At 41.3% G+C, this 15340-nt stretch overlaps 1 protein-coding gene across 1 annotated transcript; it reads right to left on the bottom strand.

The window, feature by feature from the left end:
• Nucleotides 1–214: 214 nt before the first annotated feature.
• Nucleotides 215–1198, bottom strand: LOC137406796 (uncharacterized). The gene has a single exon (XM_068093407.1). The coding sequence runs from the start codon at nt 1196–1198 to the stop codon at nt 215–217; it is 984 nt and encodes a 327-aa protein (XP_067949508.1).
• Between the last annotated feature and the right edge of the window lie 14142 nt (nt 1199–15340).

The following is a 15340-nucleotide window of genomic DNA, read 5'->3' as shown; positions in this document are numbered from 1 at the left end:
AACACTGATGGGCCACGAAGAATGGCATTCCCAGCATGGCATCCTCGCTTAGATGACTGACTTCAAAAACTTCCTCTGTCCTCATGTCCCTCAGACGAATTTTCAACCAGATTATTCCATAGGAGGGAGTTGTATCCTGTCAGACAGTAGGCCGTGGCTGTCGCTCTCCTCGAGCTGGTCTCGTACAGCTCCAGGTAGATGGTCAAATACCTGTTTATTTAGCAGGTTTGTGGTACACCACGCGGCCAGTAGAAACTGGATGGGCCGCCTCTCCACTCTTCCTGGAAGGAGATAGCTGATGGAGGCTGAGGGCCCGTGCCATAGCAGTGTTCTCCAGGGCATCTTCTGAGGGGCTTGAAGTACCCTCCCTTTGCAACGGGGCAAAGTTAGTTCTTGGGGTCGTCTCGTGTCCGGGGTTGACCCACGGCTCCTGAGGTCGCCGCTCCTGAGGTCGCCGCTCCTGAGGTCGCCGCTCCTGAGGTCGCCGCTCCTGAGGTCGCCGCTCCTGAGGTCGCCGCTCCTGAGGTCGCCGCTCCTGAGGTCGCCGCTCCTGAGGTCGCCGCTCTTGAGGTCGCCGCTCCTGAGGTCGCCGCTCCTGAGGTCGCCGCTCCTGAGGTCGCCGCTCCTGAGGTCGCCGCTCCTGAGGTCGCCGCTCCAGAGGTCGCCGCTCCAGAGGTCGCCGCTCCTGAGGTCGCCGCTCCTGAGACGAGGAAAGTGCCAGCCCTGCCGCTTTTAAGAGAGGCTTCCGATTATCCCGTCTTGTGGGGGTGGTTCTCGGTGCCTTGGTAGTCACCCTCTTACGTTTCTGGTAACGCCCTTGCAGCTCGCTCAGAGGGGTGTAGGCAGCATCTGGAATCTGAAAAGCGTCAGGGCTGGCCTCACTCAATGACTGATAATAATTTCGTTTTTCCACAGGCTTTTCCTGTGCATGAAATTCCCTCGGTCTAATCCTTGCTGGTTGAGACCATCCTTTAGCGTTCACCGAATCCCGCGTTGCTTTGGTACGTCTCCGGGGTTGTTTGGCTTTGGTACAGTCAGCAGCCGGAACTCCTGCTGTGGCCTTCCCTCGTTTTCCAAAGCCAGTTTCGAGTAGCGGGGACAGTTCTTTCAAACTGGCCCTGGCTGACCACAACCCCAGCAAAGGGTAGCTGGCTGGCTTAATATCTTTGTCTGTGTGTGAACTCGCTCCTGGAATCATTTCACTTTCTCCGTGAAAGATTGGACTAGCCGGACTAGTCGACCAATGACGCCGGTTTCGGCCGAGTTTACTTGGTCAGAGGATCCTCATTCCAGGTCTCGCACCAAAGATTCGGCAGGTTTGCGCTCGCCTCCCTGAATCTGAAAGTAGTCATTTCTGGTCCATAGAGTGTCAGCTAGTGTGGGCGTGTGAACAGCCAACAAATGTCGCTGCAGGGCCGGGCCCCTTAGCGAGCTACAGAACGTCTCCATGGCCGTGTTATTCTGGTGACGGTTCAGCAGGTCTCCGTACGCAATGCATACCAGCCTTTCGACCTCCATAGCAAGCACCCTGAAGTGACGTTCCTTCCTCTCGTCTAAGGGCGTTAAGCTGGCTTAGTGCCTGTTTGGCGGATAACCCGAATCTTGCCTGGAGGGCATTGAAGATGGCCTCCTGGTCTTCGGCCCGTCCACAGTCCTCGGCCTGTTCGCCCAATGCTTCTCGGAGGTGTAACAGTGTTCCTCCTTCTGTCCACTGGTTGGCGTCGGCTACCTCAAGAAAGTGGGCAATAGAATATTCTACATCCCCCTTTCTTGTGTATTGAGGAGTCCTGGGACTGGGTCCTGAGCCCTTGGCATCAATAGCATCCGTTCTAGTGCTTCGGCTAGTCAGCCGGGTCTCAAATCGGTGCTTCGTGCCCTAATATGGCCATGTTTGGGGCTTTCAGTAGGTTTCTGCTCTTTTCCTAGAGTAGTATATCTACTGAGTCCGTGGCTATTGGCTCTTTTTCTGGTTTTTTTTCCTGTTGCCAGGAAGTTCTTTCAGTAGGAGCAGGGCTGCTTTCTCAGGCAAGTCCTGTCGAGACCATCAGTAGGTTTCTGCTCCTAGTGCAGTGCATCTACCAGGTCCGTTGCTGCAGGGTTTTACACAGCTCTCTCTGGGTTTCTTTCTGTTGCCAGGAAGTTCCTTTAGTAGGAGCAGTGCCGCCATTTTTCAGGCAGGCCCTGGCGGCTTTTAGTAGGTTTCTGCTCTTTCCATGGAGCAGTGCATCTACTGAGTCTGTTCCTGTCCAGAAGGTTTTACACAGCTCTCTTTGGGTTTCTTCCTGTTGCCAGGAAATTCTTTCAGTAGGAGCAGTGCTGCCGTTTTTCAGGCAGGCCCTTATCCTGTGTTGTCTGGGTTTATTCCTGCTGCTGCTTTTAAGGCAGTAGAAAGTTCATCCAGAAATCGAGCACGAGTCCCGTGGTAGAGTGTTTCTTGGGATCGTAGTTATCCCACCGCTGTCACCAGTGTAAAGGTTTTGTGCGACTTTCACTTGCCTTCACTAGTACCAAACTCAGTGCATGAGTTTATACATATATTTTTTGCTTAGTTCATAAGTCGTGCAAGAATGCTCAAGTAACAGGCAATGAACAGGCCCAGAACAGCTCTGCTCTCTAGCACAAATGTTCAGGTCTATATAGCGGGTAGGCCCCACCTCTCGTTCTGCCTGGTTGGGCTTAACCCGGATCGGCTTGGCTCTACTCAGCCCGGCTTGCCTCTGACTGGCTTAACTTCTACCTCGTTATTCTGCCTGACTGAGCACAGCCAGGCTCAGCTTAGCTCAGCCCTAGGCTCAGCTCTCAGTAGATCACATTCCACAACAATATAGTCATCACAAAGCCAAATAAGTGTGTATGAAATTGAAAAGCTTGACTTGCCCTAGAGTTGGCTTCTCATGAAAATTATGGCACGAGACAAGATATTTCTTTATCTCAGAGCAATGCTCTACCATTTGAAACAGGTGCAACCACTGATTTAGGTGCTGACTTAACTTTTTACCACTATGAGCAGCTGACTCGGATAAGCTAACATCTAACTAATGCAAGCATAGTTATTGCTAGTACTAAGGGTCTGTAGCTGACAATGAAGTTGCTGCCAGTCATCGCTGCCAGTTTCTGGCAGAGGTATATGTATAAAAATACACACAGAGTGATTTTACAAGAGAGTTAACAGTTTTAAACATAAAATATTCCATGTGCGATTAATGAGTCAGGTACCATACAAGAGTAGGCTACCTGATATAACCGCCAGAAATAAGTGCCTGCTTGAAAAAGTTGCTATGAATGGTTTTCTGTAGCCAGAAGGACTGTGTATAATATATCTGTACCAAAAGACTGATGATTGTTAGTCAGTTGAAACATCCATGGACAACTACAAATAACTTTCATTTACATAACTAGGTAGTACAGTGATAACAATCAAAGTTCCTTACACCATGTACTATTTCTGTTGTAACATCCTAACATATTTATAAATTCAGTAGCTTTGACTGAACACTTGCAGTAAACGTTTATATAATATGACTTACGTTGCAGGTAGTCCTGTGAGTTTACAGTGACGCAAGTTAAGTGACTCCAATAAGTTGAGCTGGCTGACTACTTCTGGTAGACCATTAGAGAAAGAGTTACCTGATAGATTTAGCTCTTTCAGCCTAGTAAGAGTGTTCAACCTGCAAATAATAATATTATTTGCGGGTGGCAAATAATATTAATCGAAGGTTGCAAAAAATAAATTACTGATGTAGTTTACAACGAGATAATTTATAATATCTGCTCACTATAATTTAACCCATGACCAAGCATGAGCGAAGCGATTATTTGAGAGATTTATGATAAATGCATATGCGCACACAACTCTAGAAAATTATTCATCAACACTGTCACAAACCCTTGGACCGATTTCTCATCAACAAATTTAACCATTTTTCAATGGAGTCGTTTGAGTGTAATAATGATACAAAACACATATAAACCTATTAAATATGTTACCAAGTCTTTATTATTTGTAGACAATATCCTAAACCTTACAAATCTGATCGGATTATACACAAATAGACAGATTAATTTGGCCTAAAATCGCAATAAAACACTTGAAAAGCTTATTTTAATTATAATTAAGACCGGCCGACGATATGCCAATAAAGCTGTGCGACAGATAGTAGAACTATTTAGCAGTGCGCATTTCACGAGAAAAACATGCTCATTTCACGAGTCTATGACATTGTTTAATTGCTGAAGGTTTCTAATATTTTTCCGTTTTGAATATCTTGCAAAAATATTTAATTATAAGATTAATTACTCGATTTAAAAAAAATTATTATTAGATTTATTTAATTATAAGAATAATTATTCAAATTTATCCAAAGGTTTCTGTAGTAAACGTAGACCATTTGAGGCGTAGACCAATTTACAGGAATGAAATTGTGGTACACAGTTTATCAGCCTGTTTTTTTTGTCCAATTACCGAAGGTTTCATTAAATTAATTAAAACGTTAGCCAAAATTCTTTACATCTTATGTACAAACTAGGGCCAAACTACAATGCCCCTTTATGACGAGAACATTATTTTATTTTGCTCCAGTTTGCAAAAAGCTTCCAGATGCGTGAACGCTCATACTTGCTTTCTGCTAAAGATCGTTATCAAAACCATTCTACATTCAACACAACCAACTTTCAAACTGTGGATATTACACAAAAGCTTGCCATTTTACTTTTAATATTGCATTTCAGAATTATAATAAACATATTTCCTTATTACTGTTGTTAAATTGCATACCTTACAGTAGGTTAGGCCTACAGCTTTAATTAATATTTATTTTATTGTTGCAAAACAGGTTTGAGATAGTAGTAGACTAGGTGTGATTTTTTACAACCTTTTGTTTTGCATAATTGACTTTTAGAATTTAATTTCAAAACAACTTGACAACTACCATGGACATACAACTTCCCAGAACACCACGCCATGCCGACGCAGTAGCCATCCACGTGTTTCTCAATTATTACAGCTCAATAGGAGGATAAATATAAGGTCCTCACAGCAACCATTAACATCAAATGCTAATGTTCAACAACTCCGCTACTCAAATTAATAACAACAACTCATCTGATTCAGAGAATTCTTTATTAGATGTTGTAGGCGATGTGAATGACATGGACTTGGCAGCCCCTTTGTTTCCAGATGATCATGATTTTATGGACTTCATTGACCATGAAAATATTGCACAAAACAATATTGCTCCTCCCAATGCTGACCCCCTTCATCAAATTCCTCATTTTCAATCTTTAGATTGTCCTGATTTTCAAGAACTGCGTAACAACTTTCTAGGCAGACTTGACAACAACATATCACAGCTCACATGTACTGGATGTAATGAGAAAAATTTCATTACATGCAATGTTCAAATACAACTATGTCATACGTGCCAACATGTTAAACCTGACACTGTTAATAAATTCAGTGCAGCCAACAATATGGACCTAGGTCTATCTGTTGAATTTTTATCTTCTCTTACACTTATAGAACAGTTACCCATTGCTAAGGTTAATCCTACAATGTCAATATTCCGTCTTCCCCGTGGTGGCCAATTTGGGTTCAGAGGTAATGTCATCAATTTCACTCACAATGTAAATGACTTTGTTAAAAATTTACCTTGCCAACTACAAAAAATTGACATAATTCTCCTTCATTTACTTTCATTTACCCTCGTTAACTCTCATTTACCCTATACTCTGCCAATTCCTGCTGACAACTACTTTTTCAACAACCAGAATTACCATTTCTTTTTTCCATTATCACTTATTCCATTATCAGGTCGTGGGCTGTATGACAGAGAATTTTTAGTATAAAATATGTTGTGATTAAATCTTTTTTTTTGCTATATGAATATTCCAGATCGATTTACTGGTTCAATTTGGTAATAGTACAAACATATAAATCCTGCTATGACCATTACCATCTAATACGGTTTACAGTATAAATAAAATAGTAGGAAATACTCATGACTGTTACACTGAAATGACTCAGATACAATCATGAGAAACTCATCAAAAAGTTAATAAAGTCAGCAGTAATATTACATAAGAGTTCTACAGGTTCTATGATATAAATTAACTGATTATTCTCAACAGTGTCTACAGAGGCTGGATAGCAGTGATGTGTTACACAGGCTTGATAGCAGTAATGTATTACACAGGCTAAATAGCAGTGATGTGTTACACAAGCTGGATAGCAGTGATGTGTTACACAGGCTAGATAGCAGTAATGTATTACACAGGCTAAATAGCAGTGATGTGTTACACGAGCTGGATAGCAGTGATGTTTTACACATGCTAGATAGCAGTGATGTGTTACACAGGTTAGATAACAGGGATGTGTTACACAGGTTAGATAGTAGTGATATGTTACGCAGGCTAGATAGCAGTATGTGTTTTACATGCTTTCCATTGCATCAGCATTAATATTACCATTTTTTGCAATTGTTAGAGTCAGCAGTCATCATTACTTTTATAGATTTATATTTTTTCTCTGAATGTGTAAGCATAATATAGAAAGGCCACCCATTCAATATACAATATACAGTGAGCCCTCAGGATACGATTACCCTGATATACAATTTTTTTCACCTTACAAGGTAGAACCTGATGGTTTTACACCTCACCATACAAATCTTATTTCACCACGCGAATTCAACAAAATTTCTGCACAAGTTCAAATTTGGCAGTCGATGCGCTTATGACGTACACCGAGATAAAAAAGAGGTAGAAATGTAGGTTGCCGAAAACGTTTACACAAAGCATGAACGATACAATTCAAATTATGATTATCATTTTATTTCAATTAAGCCTTTGAAAAACGGTAATATTTTCCCTTTAAAACTTATAGCAAAGTATGAGCTGCGATCCCTTCCAACAAAATTGGTCAGACCCCTTTTCTTAACCTGCTAACCAAAGTCCACTTCATTTTGTATTAAACATAATACTTTCGAAAATAACATTGCTCGAGCTTTCATGGCAAATTAGATTAAAAACGATGTTAATAGGATCGGCTAAAAGTTATAGTAAAAACGAAGATAGAAACTGAAAAGTGATAAAACTATTAATAAACAGTTTAGATTCAGTAAAATAATTAAAAGTAAATGCTAAACTTAGCTTCAAGTGTGTGTGTTTAGTGAGCTAAACTTATTTAAGTGAACAAAGTTTATGTTATACATACATCTGTCTTGAAGGTTGAACATTATGAGATCTTCACCTTACCATAAAAATTTTATTTCGGCATACAAATTCGAGAAAAGTTTTACCTGAGTCGAAATTTACGGTACAATTTGAGATACGGTTCGCCGAAAACATTTTCAGAACTTTTCCTTTTTTTCAGGACTTTTCTCTGGTCAGCATTCCGCTTGGAAAATTTGTGTAAAATACACAAGTGAGAGCAAATATTAATTTTAGTGTTATAGTCTCGTTTACTATAAAGTTCTAGTCAGCATACGCATATAACAAATATAACAAGTATCTATAGTTAATTCGTTAGCTATGGAATCTGAGATCGATACAAATGTTACTAAACGAAGGAAAATGATTCCCATGTCAACAAAGTTGGAGGTCATAAATAAAAAGGAAGAAGGCGCCCATAATGTTAATATTGTCAAGGAATATGGTTGCAACCAATCAACATTTGCTATTATTATTAAAACAAGAACTCCATTAAAGCAAGCACAATGAGGAGCTTACGACTAACGATTTGGAGGAGTTGAAAAGCCATACATGCAATCAGCATTCAAGAGGAACAACCCTTCAGTGGGGCGAGGAAGTAAAAGATACAGAAATATTTGAAGTATTTAATTTACTGATGTGGACTGGCACATAAAAACAATGCATGTGTAATGTATACCATTATTTATCTTCTTTGTGTGGCATGTTTTTCATGTTTTATTCATTTCAATTTATGTTTTATTTATTTCATTTTGATTTATGTTTTATTTTCTTGTTTAACCATATCTTTGTAGGCGGGACTGTTCTCTACATAAATACAACTCATTGTATGTATGTAACTCATAAATAACTAGTTACTCAAGATAATTGATGCATCCACATTACTTTCTAGAACTTGCTAAAGCCCAGTCCTCTATATGATATAAATACACACAAACTTTGTATGCATGGGTACATTGATTCATGTGGACATTTCATACAAGACAAACTATTGTACTGCTTTCTCTGGATCCTTTTGCAAGCGTTAAGCTAGCTAAAAATTTTCTGCATTGTACCAGCATCTTTTTCTTTTAAACGAGTAGAAAAATTAGTCAGGATTAGACTGCTTCTTTTACCTTGCTAAAAAATCCTATTTCATTACGCATTAAATTTATTTTCAAGTGTACAGCAACATAATTAGCATTGATACATTTTTGCTTCCTTTCTGCTTTACTCGCTACATGTATCAGCTAACATCTTGTTACTCCCAAGGTATGTACGTCCTGTATAGTAGAATAAATTTCCTTTTTTTCGGTAGCCATTAAATGGTCAAGCGTGTGAGAGGCCGCTTTCAATAACTGCATCGCTCGGCCTTTTTTATTGAATAAGGTTGTAAAATGTTTCAACCAGACACGCTAAATTTTAGAGTGAAAGTGAAGACGGAAACTGATTAAGGATAAAACTTCATGATTAAAAATTGAAATTCAGTAAAATAGTTCAACATACATACTGAAACTTAGTTTTAAGTGTAGGTTTAGTAAGCTAAACTTATTTGAAGTGAATTCAAAGTTTATGTTACGCGTAGCTTTTGAAGGTAAAACCTCCTTACCGTACATACTGCATTCGGTACACACATAATAGTTTTACATTTTATTGCAGACCATAACCATTAAAATATACTAAATACAACACAGTTACTGTAGGTAACTATAATTATAAAAAGTTAACATACTATTTTGTTGCTAATTCTCAATATAAACACATTTTTATAAAATTTTGACCATTTTTACCAGGGAATGTTTGCATTGTATAATTTCAACAGTTTTCACAAAAATTTTCACAGTTTTTTCATTATACCTTTTTACACCATGCGATGCCAACCCTAGAATGAATTAAAATCGTATCCTAAGGCGCTGTAAACACATTTTCCATCAATTATAGGTGCAAACGCAGTAATTTCTCTGTCAACCTCTGCAGTTGCATCCATCTATTTAGGGGTTATATTCTCTGAAGTGGAGAGAACTTCTCATTCATTACTTGAACTGGAAAACACAATCAATAATTGCTAACCCTTTTGTCTAGTGCTGACAATAAAATTGCTGCCAATCATGATGAGCTATTTGTGTCAAAGTATAACAAATCGAAAAGCTACAAGCCAGTTCACAGCTTTAAACATACAGTAGGTGTTCCTACAACATAATTCGTCTGTTTCAGGGACATGTACATGTATGTAATAAGGATTTTACATTATAAGAACAATAAAATACATGTAAATTGCCTTATCCGCTCCAAGATCTTTTCAAACTCACCCCTTTGGTCATTCAGAAAGGCCAAACTTGAGTTAACTTTTTGAATTTGTTGGCTGTAACGTAATTTAAGTCTTATCGACTTGCATCAACAACTTATTTCCTTCTTTTGACCAATCTCACTAGTTTTATAGACCACGATTGCTTTAATTTTACAATAATTTTACGTGGTAGAGCGCATCTTCGACATTTCTTTACAACGAACGACTCATGTCTTTTTTTCTAGACAGCAAAGTCTATTCTGCAAAGTAAACTTTATAAAAATATTTCATCTATCTACAATAAAGCAGAACAACAAAATAATTTTACTATAAAAAGTGGTACTACCTGTTCATCGACGATCTGTTCCCAAGGTTCAAGGTTAGAATAAAATAACTTTCAAAGATACTACATCTCGAGACATTCAGATTAGTGGACCGACGCTGTAAAACCTGCACCAATCTATCTCCTTCAAGTATTTATGGACAATTGTGCAGCAACCTATTTTCTGTTTATTCGACATATCTGACCATCTATCACGACAAACTAGAATGTTCTGGAAGGTGTATATATAATAGATATAACGTTTTAAGCACTTCGTTCTTTCTTTCTCACATGCAACGAGATAGATTAACATTTCAATCAAATTGGAAAAATCGCCGGACTCGACACTTTACCTTAGTTATGTATATATAATAGATATGACACTATACACATGTCATCTTTTCTCTTACTAGTGCGACAAAATATATTGCTATTCAAATCGAATTTGAGAACGCGTCAGACTTGATGCTTTACTTCATATAGAATTATTTACGTAGTACAAAGCAAAAAATTCACATAATTTTTTATACCATATGGAATTTAAGTTATTAAAGGTACAGGCCTACGTTATAGAAGCATCTACTGTAAAATATTCTATTTGTAATGTGTAAGCCACAACCTGATTTACTTTTGTCCTGCTATGAAACTCTGAAACTTGAAGTAGGTTTAGAAGATACACAGTAAGAAGTCTTTATAAAATATATTATATCAAAAAGCGATAAATCTGTATACCATTGGTGGGCCTGGCTTGCAGTGTAGTTGGCTGCCCATCAATTTTATGGCACAAAACCAAATGTTCCCTCATCTCGGAGCAATGGCTCCACCATTTGAAACAGGTGCAACCACCAATTTAGGTGCTGACTTAACTTTTTACTACTATGAGCAGCTGACTTGGACAAGCTAACATCTAACTAACGCAAGTAGTTATTGCTAGTACTAGAGGTCTATAGCTGACATTAAATTTGCTGCTAGTCATTGCTGTCAGTTGCTGGTAGAGCCATATGTATAAAAATACACACAGAGTGATTTTGCACGAGAGTCAGAATTTTAAGCATAAAATATTTCAAGTGCAATGAATGAGTCAGGTACCATACAGAGTACATGCAATAACTGCCAGCAATCTGGCCTGGTTGAAATGAGTTGTGCCTGATTTTTGACTCATGAGGTGACAACATCTGGTTGTTGTAACAATCCAAGTATGGCAAATAATGAACAGAATAAAAAAGAAAACAGGTTGGTAATGGATGGAAATCAAATAAAGCTCTTTATCAGATTTCGTGAGAAACTTGCTAGGAATAGATTTCTGTAACCAATCAGACTGTTTATAATATATCTGTACATAAGGAATATGATTATTATTAGTCAGTTAAAACATCCATGGACAACTCCATATAACTTTCATTTACATAACTAAGTAGTGCAGTGTTAACAATCAAAGTACTTTAAATCATCTACTATTTCTGTTGTAACTTCCTAACATATTTACAAATTCAGTAGATTTAACTGAAAACTTACAGTAAAGGTTTATATAATATGACTTACGTTGCAGGTAGTCCTGTGAGTTCACAGTGAGATAAGTTAAGTGACTCCAATAAGTTGAGCTTGCTGATTACTTCTGGTAGACCATCAGAGAAAAAGTTTCCTGATAGACCTAGCTCTTTCAGCCTAGTAAGGGTGTTCAACCTGCAAAACATATAATCCCACGATACCTTTATATTAAACAATATTAAATAATTATATGCATTCAAAAACTTGGTGTTCCTAACAATCTTAAAGATAATCAATTTATGATTTGTGAAGCACCACAACTATTGTACTTTTATTATAAAGAACTCCTGTATCCTGTTTTGTATACAATGCATAGCAACATGACATGTGAGCCTTTGCTGTACTTTACAGGGATGTTGTAAAATGTGATCCACTGAGAGCTGAGCCTAGGGCTGAGCTATGCCGAGCCACGCTGTGCTCAGTAAGGCAAAATGACAAGGTCAGAGTTAAGCCAAGCCAAGTCAGAGCCGTGCCGAGTCAAGACCGAGCTGAGCCAAGCCATGCCGGGTCCGGCCAAGTAGAACGGAAGCGGAGCTTAATAGCTATATAAACTCGAAAATTTGTGTAGAAGAGCAGAGCTGTTCTGGGCCTGTTCATTGCCTGTTACTTGATCATTTTTGTACAACTTATGAACTAAGCAAAAATATATGTTTAAACTCATGCACCGAGTCTTGTACTAGTGGAGGAAAAGTGAAGGTCGCACAAAACCTTTACAATATTAAAGCATGATTGGTTAAATACAACCACAATCTGAGCCTACACATCTGAATAAGGTACATGGAATGTTGGTCTCATTTACTAACAACCCTTATATTTCAGTGACCACTAACTCTGAACAAGCGCTAGTAACTTAATGTACTATTTCAGTATTGAAACATTTCTTTTTCCCTCTACTTGGGAACTTTACATCACACACAGTTACTACCCAGCTGTTCAGCAGCTCCTCTTAAAGTTCGGTGAACTAAAGTGTCAGCTACAGATAGTCGTAGCTTTGACTCCCTTCAGTTCAGGCTAGTCTGCTGACTTATTGACATCATCTAACATGCCTACAACATTTAATTTCTCCAAAGTGAAAAAAGACAAAAATTCTCATTTTGTCTGTTTATCTAGTTAGTCATTTTTGTCACCAACATTCCCACGATCCTTCAGTGAGTTTATTGTTCTAGAAAAAAAAGTATTTAAAGGTTATAGGCAAATGAATCAATCTACCTTTACTAGCTGTCAGCCTTTCATAGCTGAGTGTGACCATGATGACCAATGGAGACCATTAAGACCCGTTCTAGTGCCCGACTAGTCGAGGCACTAGATTGGGTACTACTGATGCCAAGGGCTCAAAAACCGGCACCACGTTTTAGGACTCCTAGTACACTGGAAAGGGAGATGTGGAGTACTTCATCACTCGCTTCACGGAGGTAGCCGACGCCAACCAGTGGACGGAAAGAGCAACCCTATTGCATATCCGGGGAAGCACTGTGCAAACAGGCTGAGGATTGCGGATGAGCCGAGGACCAGGAGGCCATTTTCAATGTCTTCCGGGCAAGATTCTGCAATCCCGGAAACACAATATGATTACACAAAATTCATGACGGCCGACGATTGGTCTTAACCAGCAAGGACTAGGCCGAGGAAAGTTCGTGCACAGGAAAGGCCTGTGGAGACACTAAACTACTACCAGTCTTTAAGTGAAGCCAATCTGAACATTCTCACTGTCCCAGATACCGCCTACGCCCCTCCGTGCGAATGACAGGGACGTAGCCCGAAACGAAGGAGGGTGACCCTCAAATCCCCTCCAACCCAAACAGCAAAAACCACCCCCACTAGACCGGATGGTCGGAAGCCTGCCTTAAAGGCGGCAGGGCCGACCGCTTCTCCGCCTTGAGGATGGCAATCACAGGAGCCACGGGTCTACACCGGATGTAAGACGACCAGAGGGACCGACCCCGCCCCACCGCAGAAAAGAAGGCTCTCAGGCCTCCCGGAATATGTTTTGGAAGACACCTCTAGGGCGCAAGCCCTCAGTTGACCGAACTTCACCAGCCATTTCCTCCCAGGAAGAGTGGAGAGGCGGCCCATCAAGTTTCTTTTAGACACAGGATGAACCACAAACCTGATCAATAAACAGGTCTTTGACCGATTGCCAGGAGCCGTACGGGACCAGCCCAATGAGAGTAACAGCCATGGCCTATTAGCTGACGGAACACAGCTTCCCTTCTACGGGATAATCTGTCTGGCCATCTGCCTGAAGGATGTAAAGACAGAGAAAGTATTTGTGGTTGGCCGTCTGAGCGAGGATGCCATACTCGGAATGCCATTTTTCATGACCCATCAGTGCTCTCTTGAATTTGAGCAGCCGGTGGTCCGAGTGGATGGCAGATGGCTAGTCTGCACGGATCGACATGAGCGGCTGCTACAGGTCAAGGTACAGGTGATGAGGGGGTAGTGGTAATGGCAATACACTGTCACATCACCACGCAAAATTACTGCCCCATAAGACTGATCAAATGATTTCCTGACAGACCTCCAACAGTAAGTAGCTTGAATCAGCCAGGACCCAGGGAACAGGTCATCATCCGCTGCATGAAGGCTACGGAGCAGCCATTGACTTTCCGGTCAGGAGGCACTATCGGCATTTACACAGGAGTGGAGACCTCGCACATCGAAGAGGGCGATCCCTTACTGTGTGATGCTGGTCCGACTTCAATCAATGGAGTGCGGGCTCACGTTGAAGAACTGTTCCAGGTGGCCCAGCCAAACTGTGAAGAGAGGTTGGCCTCCTTGCTGAGTCGATATGCCACCTTGTTCAGTACAGGTGACGATGACGTAGGAAGAACCACCGAGGTGGAACAACCCATTCCACTTAAAGAGGGCACCTGGTCAATCTGACAACCCCCTCACAGACTCGGACTGTGGAAGGAAGTCGAAGCCGAAAGGCAGGTCCAGTATCTGCTCAAGCGAGGGCTGATCGAGTCAGCCGGAAAAGCTTGGAGTTCCCCGTGGTGTTGGTCCGGAAAAAGGACGGGAAGTGGCGCTTCTGCATCGACTACCGGCGTCTAAATGCCGTCACTGAGCAGGACGCCTACCCTCTACCCAGGATCGACAACAGCCTGTAACACCTTGTCCGGCAGCCGCTATTTCAGCACGCTCGACCTGATGAGCGAGTACTGGCAGGTACCCCTGGATGCAGAGGCGCAAGAGAAGTCGGCCTTTCTCGACACGGTCCGGGTTATGGAAGTGCAAGGTGTTGCCTTTTGGACTGACACCCGCCCCTGCCACTTTCAAAAGACTCATGGAACGTGTGCTACATGGCCTCCACTAGAGAACGCTGCTACTGGATGATATTATAGTCATTGCCCCAAACTTCGATACGCATCTGCACCGGCTGGAGGAAGTCTTCCAGAGATTCCACATGGCCGAACTGAAGTTAAAGCCGTCCAAGTGCGAACTACAGCAATCCCAGGTCTGCTACCTGGGCCACATAGTAAGCCAGGACGGAGTCTCTACAGACCCCGACAGGGTGAAGGCAGTCACGGAATGGCCGAGCCCGAGCTGACTGAAAGAACTCCAAGGATTCCTCAAGACGGTCGGCTACTACACGACAATATATCCCGAAGAATGCCACTATAGCGCATCCCATGCACCGACTGACTATGAAAGGAGAGCCTTGAAGATAGACGGAAGGGCAACATATCGCCTACAACGCACTGAAGGATAGTATCAGCACCGCACCGATCTTGGGCTACTCGGTTCCCCAGAGGCAGTACATCCTGAACACAGACGCCAGTGGATGTGGAGTGGGGGCCAAGCTGTCCCAAGAACAGGAGGGCTGCGAGAGAGTTTTGCCTACTACAGCAAGATCCTCAGCCCCTCAGCACTTAATTACTGCGTCACTCGACGGGAGCTGCTTGCGATGGTAAAGGCAGTGAAGCACTTTCGGCCGTATTTGTATGTCCAAGAGTTCTTCCTACAGAGGAACCATGCGTCACTCCGGTGGCTATGCA

This window comes from Watersipora subatra, chromosome 10 (genome assembly GCF_963576615.1).
Source record: "Watersipora subatra chromosome 10, tzWatSuba1.1, whole genome shotgun sequence".
NCBI lineage: Eukaryota > Metazoa > Bryozoa > Gymnolaemata > Cheilostomatida > Watersiporidae > Watersipora > Watersipora subatra.
This window is presented reverse-complemented; position numbering and strand designations above follow the sequence as displayed.

What these genes read in the sequence shown, in the direction of transcription:
- LOC137406796 (XM_068093407.1), bottom strand. Translation starts at nt 1,198, where the DNA reads ATGATTCCAGGAGCGAGTTCACACACAGACAAAGATATTAAGCCAGCC.